The sequence below is a fragment of the Equus caballus genome, chromosome 16, assembly GCF_041296265.1.
Source record: "Equus caballus isolate H_3958 breed thoroughbred chromosome 16, TB-T2T, whole genome shotgun sequence".
NCBI classification, from domain to species: Eukaryota; Metazoa; Chordata; class Mammalia; order Perissodactyla; family Equidae; genus Equus; species Equus caballus.
Window position 1 is genome coordinate 46,000,041 of NC_091699.1, and position 14,767 is coordinate 46,014,807.

The 14,767-nt window shown below is 48.3% G+C and overlaps 1 protein-coding gene across 4 annotated transcripts in view; it reads left to right on the forward strand.

The window, feature by feature from the left end:
* RFT1 (RFT1 homolog) overlaps positions 1 to 14,767 on the forward strand; it is a 63,483-nt gene that overhangs the window by 14,296 nt on the left and 34,420 nt on the right. For 2 of the 4 annotated variants that reach the window (XM_070238816.1, XM_023620285.2), the window contains exons 1-3: positions 8,220 to 8,350; positions 12,406 to 12,491; positions 14,476 to 14,592. In XM_070238816.1, coding sequence (XP_070094917.1) covers positions 8,288 to 8,350; positions 12,406 to 12,491; positions 14,476 to 14,592 — 266 coding nt within the window. In that variant the 5' untranslated portion in view covers positions 8,220 to 8,287. Of the gene's footprint in view, positions 1 to 8,216; positions 8,351 to 12,405; positions 12,492 to 14,475; positions 14,593 to 14,767 lie in introns of those variants that run through there. The other 2 variants (XM_001492187.7, XM_070238815.1) reach the window with 2 other exon arrangements.

Consider the following 14,767-nt stretch of genomic DNA (forward strand, 5'->3'; position numbering starts at 1 on the left):
GAGCTGGGGCCACTGCCTCTGCAACCCTGAACTTTTTTTTCTGAGTAACCCTGAACTCAGGGCAGCTGCTCCCCATAGAGGTAGATGTGGCTGGGAGAGTCTGGCCCCTCTCTTTGCTCCTTCCATCAGATGTGGGGGTGCCCCTAGCTCTTTATTACCTCTCTTTTCTATAGGGGAGTTGGGCCTTTATAGATCATCTCATCCCTCTCAGTTTTCAGATGACAAAAAAAACAACACAAGAGTTATATTTAGTGAACATTTCCTCTGCCCCAACCTGTGTAAACCCCCTGCATGTGTCATTTCTTTTCAGCCTCACTACCACCTCGAGAGATTGTGCAATTGTCCTCTCATTTCACAGATAAGAAAACTGAGGTTCAGAGAAGTCGAGGGACATGCATAGGGCCCACAGCAGTGAGAGCAGAGGAGACCCCTTATTGCTCAGGCCCCAGAAGCTTCACTGTCTCCAGCATTCACCCTGCAGAGCTGCCTGGAGATGACCGGGGTCTGTGTGGCTGGCCCAGGCCAGGTGGTGGTGGGTTTACACTGAGACTCCCTGAAGGTGCTTACCCAGGGGTGCCTGCTCTTTTGTTGACCTAGGTGGCTGCCACGCCCAGTCAGCTTCTGGCTGCCAGGTATTGATCACATTGTTGTTGGGTGTGGCAGAGCAGGCCCTGGGAGGGTACGTTCCACAGACAGAGCCTCTGAAACCTGAGGCCCTTGTCCAGTTTGTGCCTCCTCCCCTTTTGGAGCAGTGTCCCTTCCTTCATACACACGCTCCAGTGTGACAGCCCTGGGAGGCAGAGCAGGGCAAACCTTCATGCCCCAAGCAGAGTCCCACAAGACCCAGCAATCCCGCTCCTAGGTACATACCAAGAGAACTCAAAACATGTCCACACAAAAATCTTCATGCAAATGTTCATAGCAGCATTATTCATAATAGCCAAAAAGTGGAAACAACCCAAATGTCCATCAGCTGACAAATGGATAACAGAGTGTGGTGTAGCCATAAAATGGAACATTAGTCAGCCAATAAAAAGGAATGAAGTACTGATACATGCCAAAACATGAATGACTCTCAAGAATATTATGCTAAATGAAAGAATCTAGATGCAAAAACCCTTATTCTGTATGATTACAATTATATGAAATGTTCAGAATAGGCAAATCCAAAGAGACACAGCATAGATTATTGGTTGCCAGAAGCTGAGGAGTAGGGGAAAAGGGGAATGCCGGCTAATGGGTATGGGGTTTCTTTTGAGAGTGATGAAATTGCTCTAGAATTAGATAGTGGTGGTGGTCGTAAAACTCTGTGAATATACTAACACCCGCTAAATTGTGTACTTTAAAAGGGGTGAATTTTATAGTACAGAATTGTGAAAATAAATTATATTTTAAAATATTTAAATGAGCCTAACAAAAAAAAAGTCAAAAGAATCTCTATTGGGGTGGAGGATGGAGGTCCAGAAATATTAAATGCTTTTCCAAGGTCACAGGGCAAAATGCTGTCAGCCCTGTCGATGTAAATGCGATCACAACAACACCAATAACTCCTATTTGTTGAGCATGCTCATTCCATGTGCCTGGCAGTGTGGAAGCCTCTACATGCATTACCTCACTTAATTCTCACCATAACCCAAGGGCAGGTGTTATTATTATGCCCATTTTATAGATGAGGAAATGGAGGCTCAGAGAAATGATATGACTCGCCCAAAAGGCATTTGAACTTAAATCCGTCCATCGCCAAATGATGGGCAAAATGATTCTGTGTGACGCGCTTCTTCTGCTGTTGTTGTTTGTTTTGTTACATGGCACTTGCGCCATCGATGCAAAAAGAAAGGAATGCAAGTTGGTGCTGCTGCTGCAGCTAAAAGGCTGTCAGGGCCCAGGGAGGGCCTCCTCTGGTTCCAGCTCCACTCTGGTCCCCTGTCTGGGATCCTGGCCTTCTTCAGGGGCAGAAGCTTGTGAGTAGCCCTTGAAAAACTGGCCCAGGAGAGTCTGGGGTAACTCTCCACGCTGGGCTGCTATTCCAAAGACAGGAAACATAACATGTGCACAGGCCAGGGGCCTCTGCTCGTTCTGGCCCAAATTCTTTGGGGTTTTGCATAAACAAGGGCAGCCTCATTTCACCCATATGCGACCTTTCTATGTGTGTAGCCCTGGGTCCCAAGAGCCAGGCCCCAGGGGCAGTCCCTTCCTACCTAGCATGTGAGAAGCCCTGGCTGTCTGTACCAGGTCCAGGCCAGCCATGAGTGAGCCAGGGGCACTGCCTCACCAGGAGCTTTTAAAATCACTGAGAAGCAGCTTGTGGAAATGATAAAGGGAGGCCTCAGAGGGCCCATATCCTGGGCTCAGTCCCAGCTTTGCTACCTACTAGCTGGGTAACCCTGAGCAAGTCATTTTACTTTTCTGAGCCTCACTTTCTTCATCTGTAAAATGGGAATAATAACTCATAAGATTACTATATGACTTTTATAATCCCATCTTATAAGATTGATGAGAGGATTAATGGAAGTGATGCATGGAAAGTAGGGACCCGACTCTACAATATTAACCATTATTACACTTATGGGGGCCATGGACCAGAATCAGAAAGCCTGAAGGCTGACCCCCAGAGCAGAACACATATTTGAATACTTTCATACACGCACACCTTCATAACCCCACATGCTCACATGTTGCATGCACTGCACGGGATCTTACATTCACACTTTCACGTCCATACTCACATATAAACTCACAAGCATGTACCCATTGATGTGCATGTACACATGCACCCACCCACAGACTTTATATATCTGAAGGCAGACCCTGGCAAACAGGCCTGCATACACAGGCAAATGCACACTCACCTTCTCATCATGCATGTGAACACATGCTCCTGAATTTGTATTCATTCACACACGCATGTCTACATCTGTGAACTTGTTCCTCTTCTCAGGGCCCCCAGCTCGGCACTGGCCACAGACCAGTAGAAGAACTTCTGCACTCCAGGACAGTTAAAGCCCCTTCCTGGGTCCTCCAACAAGTTCAGCAAGTTCCCTCCTCTGTTCTCTCTGCCTGGCATGTCCAAGCCCTCTTGCCCTTCAAGGTGCAGCTCAAAAACAGCCCCTGCAGGAAAGTTTCCCTGATGCCTCAGCCAGAAAGGTCTGTCCCCTACCTCTGAATTCCTCTTGCCCTTTTTTTCCACCTCCGCCTGCGTGGTGTCGTTCTCATGTTCTCTCCGAGAGGGACCCTGAGCTCTGAGAGGACAGTGATTGTGGCTCATTCACCCTCTCACCGCCTCCCCCCCCACCCCCCCAATGCCCAGCACAGGGTAGTGGCTCTGGAATAGAAGTTGCATTGAAATGAACCATGCTCATAGGTAGGCCTCGAAGGTTACTCTCTTACCTCTGCACAAACTCAATGCCAGAGGAGCTGGCAAAGCCAGGGCCCTGGGGCTGCTCACTCCTAACCCATATGGACAGAGCCTGGGACCCCAGGGTTGCACTGTACACCCTTCCTAGCACAGAATTTCCCCAAGGCCCTCACACAGGCACCACCTCCAGCCCCTGCTGCCCTGACCACTGACCCACAGCCCAATTCTGAGAGCAAGACCCCTTTCAGACTGGACAAGCCTGGGGGCAGATCTCAGGACTTGCTTTGTCTGCTTTGAACAGACTCTGCTAGCCCACTAAAGGAGGCAGATTTTCCTGGGCGCCTGGAGATCTGCCCTCAGGCAGTGCTTCTCAGAGCCTGGTCTGCTGTATCAGAACCACCCAGGGTGCAGGTTAGTGCAGAGTCCTAGGCCCACCCCAGCCTTCCTGAATCAGAACTGCCGAGATGGAGCCAGAGAATCAGCATTAACAATAAACACTCCAGGGGCCAGCCCAGTGGTGCAGTGGTTAAGTGCACACGTTCCGCTTCTTGGTGGCCTGGGATCCCGGGTACGGACACGGCACCGTTGGCAAGCCATGCTGTGGCAGGTGTCCCACATATAAAGTAGAGGAAGATGGGCACGGATGTTAGCTCAGGGTCAGTCTTCCTCAGCAAAAAGAGGATTGGCAGTAGATGTTAGCTCAGGACTAATCTTCCTCAAAAAAAAAAAAAAAAAAACCGATAAACTCTCCAGTTTAGTCCCGGCTAAAGGTCTAAGAGCCACACTGCCCACTGCAAATTCTCGCACTACCATTTACTACACCTTGGGCAAGTCCGTTAACCTCTCTGAGCCTCAGTTTCCTGATCTGTAAAATGGGGATAATAATGGTGCCTACCTCGTGGGGCTGCTGTGGGAGTAAATGAGATCACGAGAGTGAAGTGCTCAACACAGTGCCTATGTGGTCTCAGCAAACGTGGACTATTAGCAGCACAGCCACGTTCTCACACGAGGGGACTTCTGAGTGAGGGGCAGAGGTTCTCCTGTGGGGAGGGGCCCTGTGGAGATCCTCCAGGCAGCAGGAAGCCTTGGCAGGGCAGGGCCCTCGCCCAAGACACCCCGCCACCCAGTGGCTAGTATATGGGGACCATACCCAGCTCTCCCGCGGGCACTAACCTGAGGTCGGAGGCTCACTTGCCATGGCTTCCACCCTGCCTCCTGGCCTGCTAGCAGCCTCCTTCCCTGCCCTGCTGCCCTGGGAACCTGACCCGCTTGGCGTCAGCCCTGGCACTCCCTCCAGCTTTGTAATAAAATAGCCGGCTCAGGTCAGCTTTCCCTGGTGGGGAAGCCACCTGACCCAGAGGGCAGGAGGGAGGGGAGCAGCCTGAGGGAACAGCTCCTTCAGCAACCACCAATTACAGTCTGCTCTCTCTGGGAATCACTTGATCCCTAAACCAGGTGACCCCCAGGAAAGAACCCTTCTTATTTGTCTTCCTTCCTTTCCTAATCCTTCATCATTAATTTATCTGTGTATTCATTCATTCAATATTGAAATACCTACTGTATGTCAGGTGCTGGGGCTCATTGGGGATCACCAGGGTTGGCAAACTTTTTCTGTAGAAGGCCAGGTAGTAAATGTTTTCAGCTTTTTGGGCCAAACTATTCTGCTGTTGTCGCAAGACAGTAGCTGTAGACAGTATGTAAACAAATGGGTGGATGTGGCTGTGTTCCGATAAAACTTTATTTGTGAACCCTGAAATTTGAATTTCATGTAATTCTCATGCGTGATAAAATATTCTTCTTTTGATTTGTCCCCCTAACCATTTAAAAATGTAAAAACTATTGTTAGTTGCAGGCCGTACAAAACAGGGAACAGCCAGTGGGCAGTAGCTTGCTCCACGAAGGCCATGGAGTGTGCCGTGCCCTGGGGGTGCCAGGACCTCTGGCAGAGGGAGAGCTTGGGAGAGGCTCAACTCAACTCAACCAAGCCCTCCCAGAGTCCACTCCCTCAATGCCACATATGTTCTCTGTGGTTTAGATATGGGGACTCTTAGGTCTCCCTTGGCACCAGAAGCTTTTTGAGGGCAGAAACATCTTCAAGCTTTTGGAGTCAGAAAGTACCTAGGTTCAAATACCAGCTTGACCACTCACTAGCTGAATGGCCTTGGGTAAGTTATTTAACATCTCTGTGCCTCAGTTTCCTCATCTGCAATACCTACTTCCTGGGTTGTTGAGAGGATGAAGGAGTTAATACATGCATTTAAAGTGCTCACACAAGTGCCTGACATAGAGTCATGTTGACTCTCATCACAGTTCCTTCTCCCCAACTCACCCCAGCACCCAGCATGGCTCTGGGCACACAGGACCTGCTCAGTCTGTCCTTGCTATGTCCTAGGTTCCAGAATGTGGGGAAAAGTCTCCTGACTCCCTGCCCAGTAGCCCTTCGGGATCTGTACCCTGGACTCCTGCGAGGCTTTGCCCTTTGGATTTAGCTTGGTGCGTTTCCCTTTTGGCTTCTTTCCCCCAGTGAAATGATCCCCTTGTCCCTCTCAGACAAGCCCACCTGGATGCCCAGGGTTAGGAGTATGTGGACATGAAGAGCTCTTGGCTGGTTCTGCTCCGGGGATGAGCTGTGGAGGAGTAAGAGGGAGCCTACTTCACCTGCCAGCCCAAGGTCCATGGGGTGGGCAGGTTGCCCAGGTCAAGGCCTTGGGCATCTCAGCCGTTAGGCCAAATAGCTCGACCGTCCAGCACTTTGCTCTCATCTCCAGGTACACTCCTGTCCCAGGTGCATGCCTGGTTTGCTCTGCCTTCCAGAACAGCACCCCTTCCTCCCTCCCCCTCCAAGAGCCTCTAATACCTTATCTGGCTTCATTCTTTCATAGTCCTTATCATTGTGTGAAACTTTATTATTTGTTTATTAGGATTTTTTTCAGCCTCCCTTCCACTAGACTTTAAGCTCCTTAAGGGCCAGACTTTTGTCTGCTTTAATCCTTACAATTACCCTCACAGAACAGAAGGACAGATAATATCCCCTATTTAACAGGTGAGCATACCGAGGTCACTCAGTTAGTGAGTAGCAGAATGAGGATCCAGGACCAGGTCTGTTTCACAGGCAAAAGCTGACATTCTGAACCTCCACCATAAGACAGAGCTCGATTAGTCTGGCAAGATGGTGGGGGGTGGGGGGATAAGGCACAGGCCTTGAGCCCAGTAGTTTGTTTCCAGCAGCAGTAGCAGCAGTAACAGGTCAGGAGGCATTTATAGGAGTCCTAGGGACCTTCTCTGCCACTGTTGCAGGAGGCAAAGCCACGTGGGCTTCACTCCTGCCTTGTTGGAGCTCATGGGCTGTTTAGACAGAGACACGTATCTAGTCTCTTCACTGCAAAGCTGACTGTGCTGAGAGCTATAAAGGCTTACAAAGTGCTTTACAGGTGCTGTCTTCGTCTGCTCAGGCTGCTGTAACAGAATACCATAGATTGGGTGCCTTAAACAACAGGAACCTATTTCTTGCAGTTCTGGAGACTAGTAAGGCCAAGAGTGCTGGCTGATGTGTTCCTGGTAAGAGCCCTCTTCCTGGTTTGCAGCTGGCTGCCTTCTTATTGTATCCTCGCACGGCAGAGAGAGTTCATCTCTCTCTTGTCTCTTCTTTTTCTTTTCTTTTTTTTGTCTTCTCCCCAAACCCCCCAGCACATAGTTGTATATTTTAGTTGTAAGTCCTTCTGGTTGTGCTATGTGGGACGCCACCTCAGCATGGCTTGATGAGCGATGCCATGTCCGTGCCTGGGATCTGAACCAGGGACACCCTGGGCCGATGAAGGGGAGCACGTGAACTTAACCACTCGGCCCACAGGGGCCAGCCCCCTCTTGTCTCTTCTTATAAGGTCAGTAACCCCATTCAGGCTCCACTCTATGACCTAATTACCCCCCAAAGGCCCCACCTCCACATAGGAGTGGCGAGTGCCCTCAGGGAAGGTGCTTTGGACAGAAAGGGCTGCAGAAACAAAGGCCAATGAGATAGGGCCTGTTTGGGGGCAGGTAAGGGCTCCGAAAGGTTAGAGCCTAGAGTGTGTTGGGAAAGGGCAGTGGTGATGTAAGGTGGTTGTGAAAGTAGGTTGGGGTCAAATCACGGAAGGCCTGAAAGACTGGGAAAGACTGGGCTTCCTAGGGTTGCATAGTAGATAATAAGAACAACCACAGAACAGCTGATTGTGTGTGTTGGGCACTTTATATTTTACAAAGCACTTCCCGACCACTCTTCTTCTCTGTCCTCACAACTGGTAGCAGGCTAGAGCGGCAAGTTCAAGATAGGGAGCCTGGGGTCGGCTCCACGCAGGTACAAGTTGTGTAGATTTGAACAAGTCACTTCACATCTCCAAGTCTCACCTTACTCATCTCTAAGAACAGGGCCCAATGCTCAGCGCTTTAGGAAGGATTACACAAAACCACCCATGTGAAAATGCTGTTTTTAGCTTCTGGCCCACAGTTCTTTCTCTGTAAAATGGGGACAATCCCTGTGCAGCCTAATCAAGGGGGCGGTGTCTTCGATTTCGTAAGCAAAGGCCAAATGGCAAGAATCTAATTAACGAGGCCAGGGAAGTCGTTTCTTGGTTGGCATGCTGAGCGCCTCAGAGAAGGGACTTTGGCTACTTTAACGGTGTCTCTTAATATCGGTCATGGTAGTCAACTCATTTTGGACAGCGAGGGAATAAGCACAGAGCATGCACAAGCAAGTGCAAAAAACACAGGAGACGCGGTGCTGGCTCACTAACGTGCCCCCAGCCGACCCACTTAAAGGGCCAGAACACCTAGTGCCCCGCCCCCGCCGTCCGAAGATCACCAATCAGTGAGCGAGTCGCTCCGTGACGCTATCTTCTCGCGACTAAGCGGGCTGGCGGCGGCGTTTCCTGGTGACAGAGCCCGGGCGCCGAGGGTATGCGCCCCCAGGAGGTGCTGGGCCGGGCCGCCCGACTGGCCTCCTCCGGTCTGCTCCTGCAGGTACTCTGTTCGGCCGGCCCCAGCCTACCCCGCAGCGGGCATTCGCGGGGAGGCGGCTCTGGGGTCCTTAAGAGCCCGCCCCGGGGCAGACCCAGTCCGGGCGTGGACCCCGCTACGGAGGGTTTCAACTGGAGGCGGTGGCGGACGCCTAGGTCTGGAGTTGTGAGACTGCAAACAAGCCACTTTCCTTCTGAGCATTATGTTTCCCATATGGTACTAGGAGAGGGTTAGATCAGGTGGCAGGGGTGCCTTTGGTGCTCTAGAATCTGATATTTTTAAGGCAAGGAGTTCCTTTTCTCCATGTCCCACCCCTGACCCTCAAATACCTCCTTCAGGCTCTCTGACTCCCACTGAGTTCAGAGAGACAGCATGGCATATCTAAGAACTGGGACCTGGGCGCAGTCAGGCCTGGATTGAAATCTTGTTTCTACCAGGTGCTTGCTGCATGACAAATGACTTCACCTATTAAGCCTAAGCCTCAGCTTCTCATTGGGAAAATGGAGACAATACCTAGCTCTTAAGGTTGTTATGAGGCTTGTTGGGGTTATTCAGATAATTGCACCCTTAATACAGTGCCTGGCTCTTTTTTTTTTTTTTTTTTTTTTAGGAAGATTAGACCTGAGCTAACATCTGCCACCAATCCTCTTTTTACTGAGGAAGACTGGCCCTGAGCTAACATCCATGTCCATCTTCCTCTACTTTATATGTAGGACGCCTGCCACAGCATGGCTTGCCAAGCGGTGCCATGTCCGCACCCGGGATCTGAACAGGCAAACCCCAGGCTGCTGAAGTGGAATGTGTGAACATAACCGCTGTGCCACCCGGCTGGCCCCAGTGCCTGGTTCTTAATATGTACTTAGTAAATGTTGGCTGAATCTTCCTTCTGGCTATGTGACCTTGGACAAGTCACTTTCCCTTCTTGGCCCTAAAATGCATCATCTGTCAGATATGGTACATGCCAGTTGGTTCAAATGGTATCTAAACATTCTTTTAACTCTTGCAGGTAGTCATTCTAAGTCAATTGGCTCCATTTCTCTGTCTCACTCTTGAGCCATTGAACCCTTACTAACAGGAGTCCTGAATCCACCCTCCCCCTTATTTTAGAGAGGCAGCATTTCACTAGGAGAAAGAACCAGGCATACTTGGGCTCAAGTTTTGGCCTTGTCCCTTGCTAGATGCCTGCCTTTGTGAAGATCACTTAACTTTTCCGAGTATCAGTTTCCTCATCTTAAACGAGAGCAATGATGCAACCTCACAGGGTCGTTAGGGAGATTAGATGAAATGCCTGGTAAGTGCCAGGCATATTATAAGTACTTAAATGTTAGCTATTTTTATTATGTAATAAGGATTTTTTTTAAATGGTCATTATAGGGATGAAAAGAGGTAATGTATGTAAAGCATGTAGAAGATTGCTTTGCATGAGATATATGCTTAATAAACATTAGCTATTCACCTAAGCCTAAATTAGGTGAACCCTAAGTTTACCTAGTTTTTTTTTTCTTATCTCACAATGTAAACAACTGAGTTCAGTGCTTTATCCACAATGCTGATTGTTCAACCTTTGATGATACCTTACCATCCAGATTGGCTTCATGAAAAGAAAACAAGTCTTAGCAGAAAACACCCTGGACTAGGAGTCAGGTGGCCTGCGCATAAGGTCAGGCTGGGTTATTTGCTTGCTGTGTGACATTGGACAAATCACTTTGCTCTGAGTCTTACTTGCTTCCTGTGCATTTACGTGGTTGCTTTTCAGGGTCAAATAATGAACAGATGTGAAAGAATTTTTTTTAAACTGTAAAGTCCTTTACAAAGTTAAATGAAGACTGTTGCTAATAAGGGCCACTATGTGGAGCCAGTACTGGGTAGCATGAGCAACCTCAGAGCTTCATTAGCTCAAACCTTTATTCAAACCAATTAGGAGATAAGGAGATAGCGTGAGATATTGTTTCTTAAATGATGATAACTTTGACTTTAAGGTTAACATAATGTGCAGCTGGCCCCATGGCCTAGTGGTTAAGTTTGGTGCACTCTGCTTCAGTGGCCCTGGTTCAGTTACTGGGCATGGACCTACACCTCTCATGGGCAGCCATGCTGTGGCAGTGACTCACATTCAAAATAGAGGAAGATTGGCACAGATGTTAGCTCAAGGCAAATCTTCCTCAAACGAAAAGGAGGATTGGTAACAGATGTTAGCTCAGGGCCAATCTTCTTCAGCAAATAAAAAATAAAAAATTAAATGTGTGTATGTGGGGGTTTGTTTTTTTTTTTTTTGAGGAAGATTAGCCCTGAGCTAACATCTGTCCCCAATCCTCCTCTTTTTGCTGAGGAAGACTGGCCCTGAGCTAACATCTGTGCCCATATTCCTCTATTTTATGTGGGATGCCTGCTACAGCATGGCTTGACAAGCAGCGTGTAGGTCTACACCCAGGATCCAAACTGGTGAACCCTGGGCCGCTGAAGCAGAATGTGAGAACTTAAGCACTGCACCACTGGGCTGGCCCTGTATGTGGTTTTTTAAAACTAGCCATAATCTTTAGATTTCTTGAGTGTTTTAATTTGGTCTTGTGTGCCTTCTCAAATTATACTCCAAACACATGAGGTAGCTTTGCAATTACATTGTATTCTGCAAGAATTTGAGAGCTAATTCTCTATCTTAACTCTGAGCTGACCATAGTGAAAGTATTAATGCCTTTCATTGGTATGCATTTTTCAAAAAAGATTTCACTTCAATGATCTCGTTTGATCCTTGTTATCAGCCCTATGAGATACGCAGCCTCGTTTGACAAAGGAGGAAATTGAGGCTTCTAAGAATTAGAAGAGGATGGGTTTAACAGCTAAATAACGAGTTGAGACTCTCAGCTGAGTGCTTTTTCCATTGAGGGCTCCATGAATTGGCTTCAAACTTCTGAAATTGAGTACAGAATTTGATGTGTAGGTATATAAATATGTACCTGCATGTTTCTAAGGAGAGCTACAGAGCTTTTATCAGACTCAAAAGGTCACCTTTGACTCCATAGAAGGTTAAGATTGTATCTTGGCTTTGGAGACCTTGCTGCTCTGTGATATTCAGGGACAGTGTTAAACTGTACTCTCCCTTTTTGGTCATACCTTTCCCTGGAGATTTTTAGACCATGGTAGTCCCTTGGCATTTTGATTGAATGTTCCAGATTGCAGCTCATCACGGGTAACTCTGAGAGGGCTTGTCATAGAAGCGATTTGTCATTTGTTCTGGAATACACTTGAGTTGCACCTCTGGCTCTGCCAGGATGCAGAGGGGGAATGAGGCTTGCACCTCATACTTCAGCCAGCATCCCCATTTTCCAACCCCATTTAGTTGCAACCTGTACTGTCTCAGGGGAGGAATTCTTTGCTCAGGTGGTTTTCTTGAACTGACAGTTTGCAAGTCTCAGGGTGTATCCCTTTCAAATGGCAATAGCTGGACTCCATCTCCCCCCCCCCCATTTTATCTTATTGCAGTTGTCATTTGAAAGGTATTTCAATTCCTCTCTGGGAAGTGGTAAATATTCAGTAAATACAGGCTTTTCTGTTTCCTAATTGAGAAAACTGAAGTTCAAAGAGATTAAGTGTCATCAGAATTCCCAGATATTTATTACTAGGCAGAGAAATTAGATCCTTTGATTCCTAGTGACTCTGCTCTACCTGCAGGCTCCCACTTGCTGAGTGTGTGCTATTTCTAAATAGGCTGGAGGGAGGGGCAATGTGAAGCACTAACTAGAATTCTCTTTCTGCCTCCTGGAGTGCCTGACTGAACCTGAAGAAATTCATTGAATCTCTTGGGGCCTCCTTCTTCTCATCAATAATTCAGGGAGACTTCGAAGTGCCTTTCTGAGTTCTTTGACCACTGCACAAGGGTGTCAAGAGACCAAAGGAATGAAATTTCAGAAGAAATGTGGACAGGTTGAGTGTTTTAGAGAGGACCTCCATGGCAAAGCTGCTGTTTGTCATTACATTAGGAAGAGCAGCCACATTGTTTTAATTTCAGCAAACATTCCTGACGTAATTTATTCTTATGTATTTTTCTTCTTTTTCTGTAGGTGTTATTTCGATTGATCACCTTTGTCTTGAATGCATTTATTCTCCGCTTCCTGTCAAAGGAAATTGTTGGTATAGTGAATGTAAGGTAAGAAGGGATGTACCCTGGCATTGTCCACATCCCTGGTCCGATTTTCTCCAAACTGTGTCCCTGTGTGTCACCCTCGGATTTGAGAAGCATAGGCCTTTAGCAGAAGCAGAGTGTTTTAGCAGTGGGCTGAGGAGGAGCATGCTGGGGTGGGGGAATGAGCAGGTGATGTTGCTTTTAATGGACCCATGGAGTGTTTTCCATTAGCAGCCTCCAAATGCACATTTCTCTGCCAGCTGTTCCGATTTGCCTGCTCTTAGAACCCAGGAGAGGAGTGGGAGTAAGTAATTCATTGCAAACTGTCTCACATATAATCCTGTGTTCTTGTCCTGCTGACAGCAGAGGAAGCAGGAATTCTGCAGTTCGTGAGGATGTGCCTCATAATTGCAGGGCTGGAAGCCACCTTCCTTCCCTCCTCAGTGAATTTTATAATTGGAAAATGGTCGCTGGGATGAGAGCTTGAGTCCTTGTCATTAGTTCCTTAGAGACTCTTAGAAAGCTGACATGCTTTGTCTTTTAGACTCAGTTTGTTTCTTTTCTCCTCCTTTCTGTTCAAGGATGCCCACACATATTCTGTATTCACAAATGACACAAAAGTATATGAAATGATGGGAGTGCTCAGAATAGCTCAGCTTCTCAGGTGTGTCTTCATGTCCTGATAAACAAGACAGTATGTTCCAGACAGCATTTCACATCTAATACCCACGAAACATATGCTCTTGGCTCTGTTCTCAGAGCTTAGTTAAGGTTCTCAAACTTTGATGACAGAGGAATCATCTGGGGAGCTTTGCACTTGGTAGGGCTGAGGAGGGGCCCAGGAATTTGCATTTTGACACGCTACTCAGGTGAGTTTGAAGTAGGGACCATACTTTGAGAAATACTGTGTTTTTTTGGTTTTTTTGAGGAAGATTAACCCTGAGCTAACATCTGCTGCCAATCCTCCTCTTTTTGCTGAGGAAGACTGGCCCTGAGCTAACATCCGTGCCCATCTCCCTCTACTTTATATGTGGGACACCTGCTACAGCATGGCTTGACAAGCAGTGCCATGTCCGCACCCAGGATCCGAACTGGTGAACCTGGGCCACTGAAGCAGAATGTGCGCACTTAACCACTGCGCCACTGGGCAGGCCTGAAATACTGTTTTGCATTTTGTAAGCAGGTATGAAGATGGCCAAATCCTCTTAGGTGCTCAGACTTTAAAGCACTTTGGGCCTCTCCCCAGCTGGTCTACCCCAGATTGGCAGGTCCTCTCTTTGACAGCCCTTGTTTGGCCTGCCCCCTGCTTAATGTATGGTTCAGTCTCCTCGTTGGCAACGTCGGACAGAAGCACTGGGTAACAGGATGATCTTTGGACAACTTCAGCCCTGGGCCATCCCCACACTGGCTTCAACTGGGCCACTGCCTGGTGAGGAAGGAAAACCTCAGATGCTCCTCGCTGAGGCACAGGAGGCTCCACCTGGGTGCTGCCCATCTGGGAGGTAGGCACATGAGCCTTGCTGGCTTGGGTTCAGCAGCCTCTGTAATTGCTGCCAGCCTTATTGCCTGTCCTGAGATTCTTTTGACCAGAGCCTCCATGCAGTAGAGCCTCAGCTTCTCTTACAAGGGCCATTGGGTCACCAGTCTCAGGGTGACCAAGAGGTCCCCTTGTTGTGTGGGGTCATATCTTGTCCTTTTCTCCTCCTCATGGTCAGAGCCACACCTCTGTCTGTAGCCGTGAAGCCTGCAGGCTTTGGGGGCCACTGGCAGTTTCTGCCTCTGGCATAATACGCAGTAGGCACACACTCAGGTGTCCGTTGTTTGGTTCGTAACTCTTTTGTTTGAGTGGATCAGACCCATGAGGGGTCCTGTAAAAACTCAACTGCCCTCCGTGTCACCAAGTGTGATTTATGACCAAGACTTTTTCTCCTCCCTGTTGCTGGCAAAGTCTCAGAAATTCTCCATGAAAAAACTAGAGACCTTATTGATTTCTGCTTTTCCTTTACAGGCTAACACTGCTTTACTCAACCACCATCTTCCTGGCCAGAGAGGCCTTCCGCAGAGCATGTCTGACTGGGGGAGCCCAGCGGGACTGGAGCCAGACCTTCAACCTCCTGTGGCTAACGTGAGTCGTGCTTTGTCAGGAGTCAGTTTCAGGAAGGCAGGTGTGATAAGTGTTATGAGTTAAGAGCAACACTCGCCTAAAGTTGAATTATCTCCAGCTTCGGTTTTGCAGTGGGTTTCTGGGGACTTGGTGTGGGACAGAAAAGGGAAAGCGTCCGTGTGCAAGGAGCTTCTTG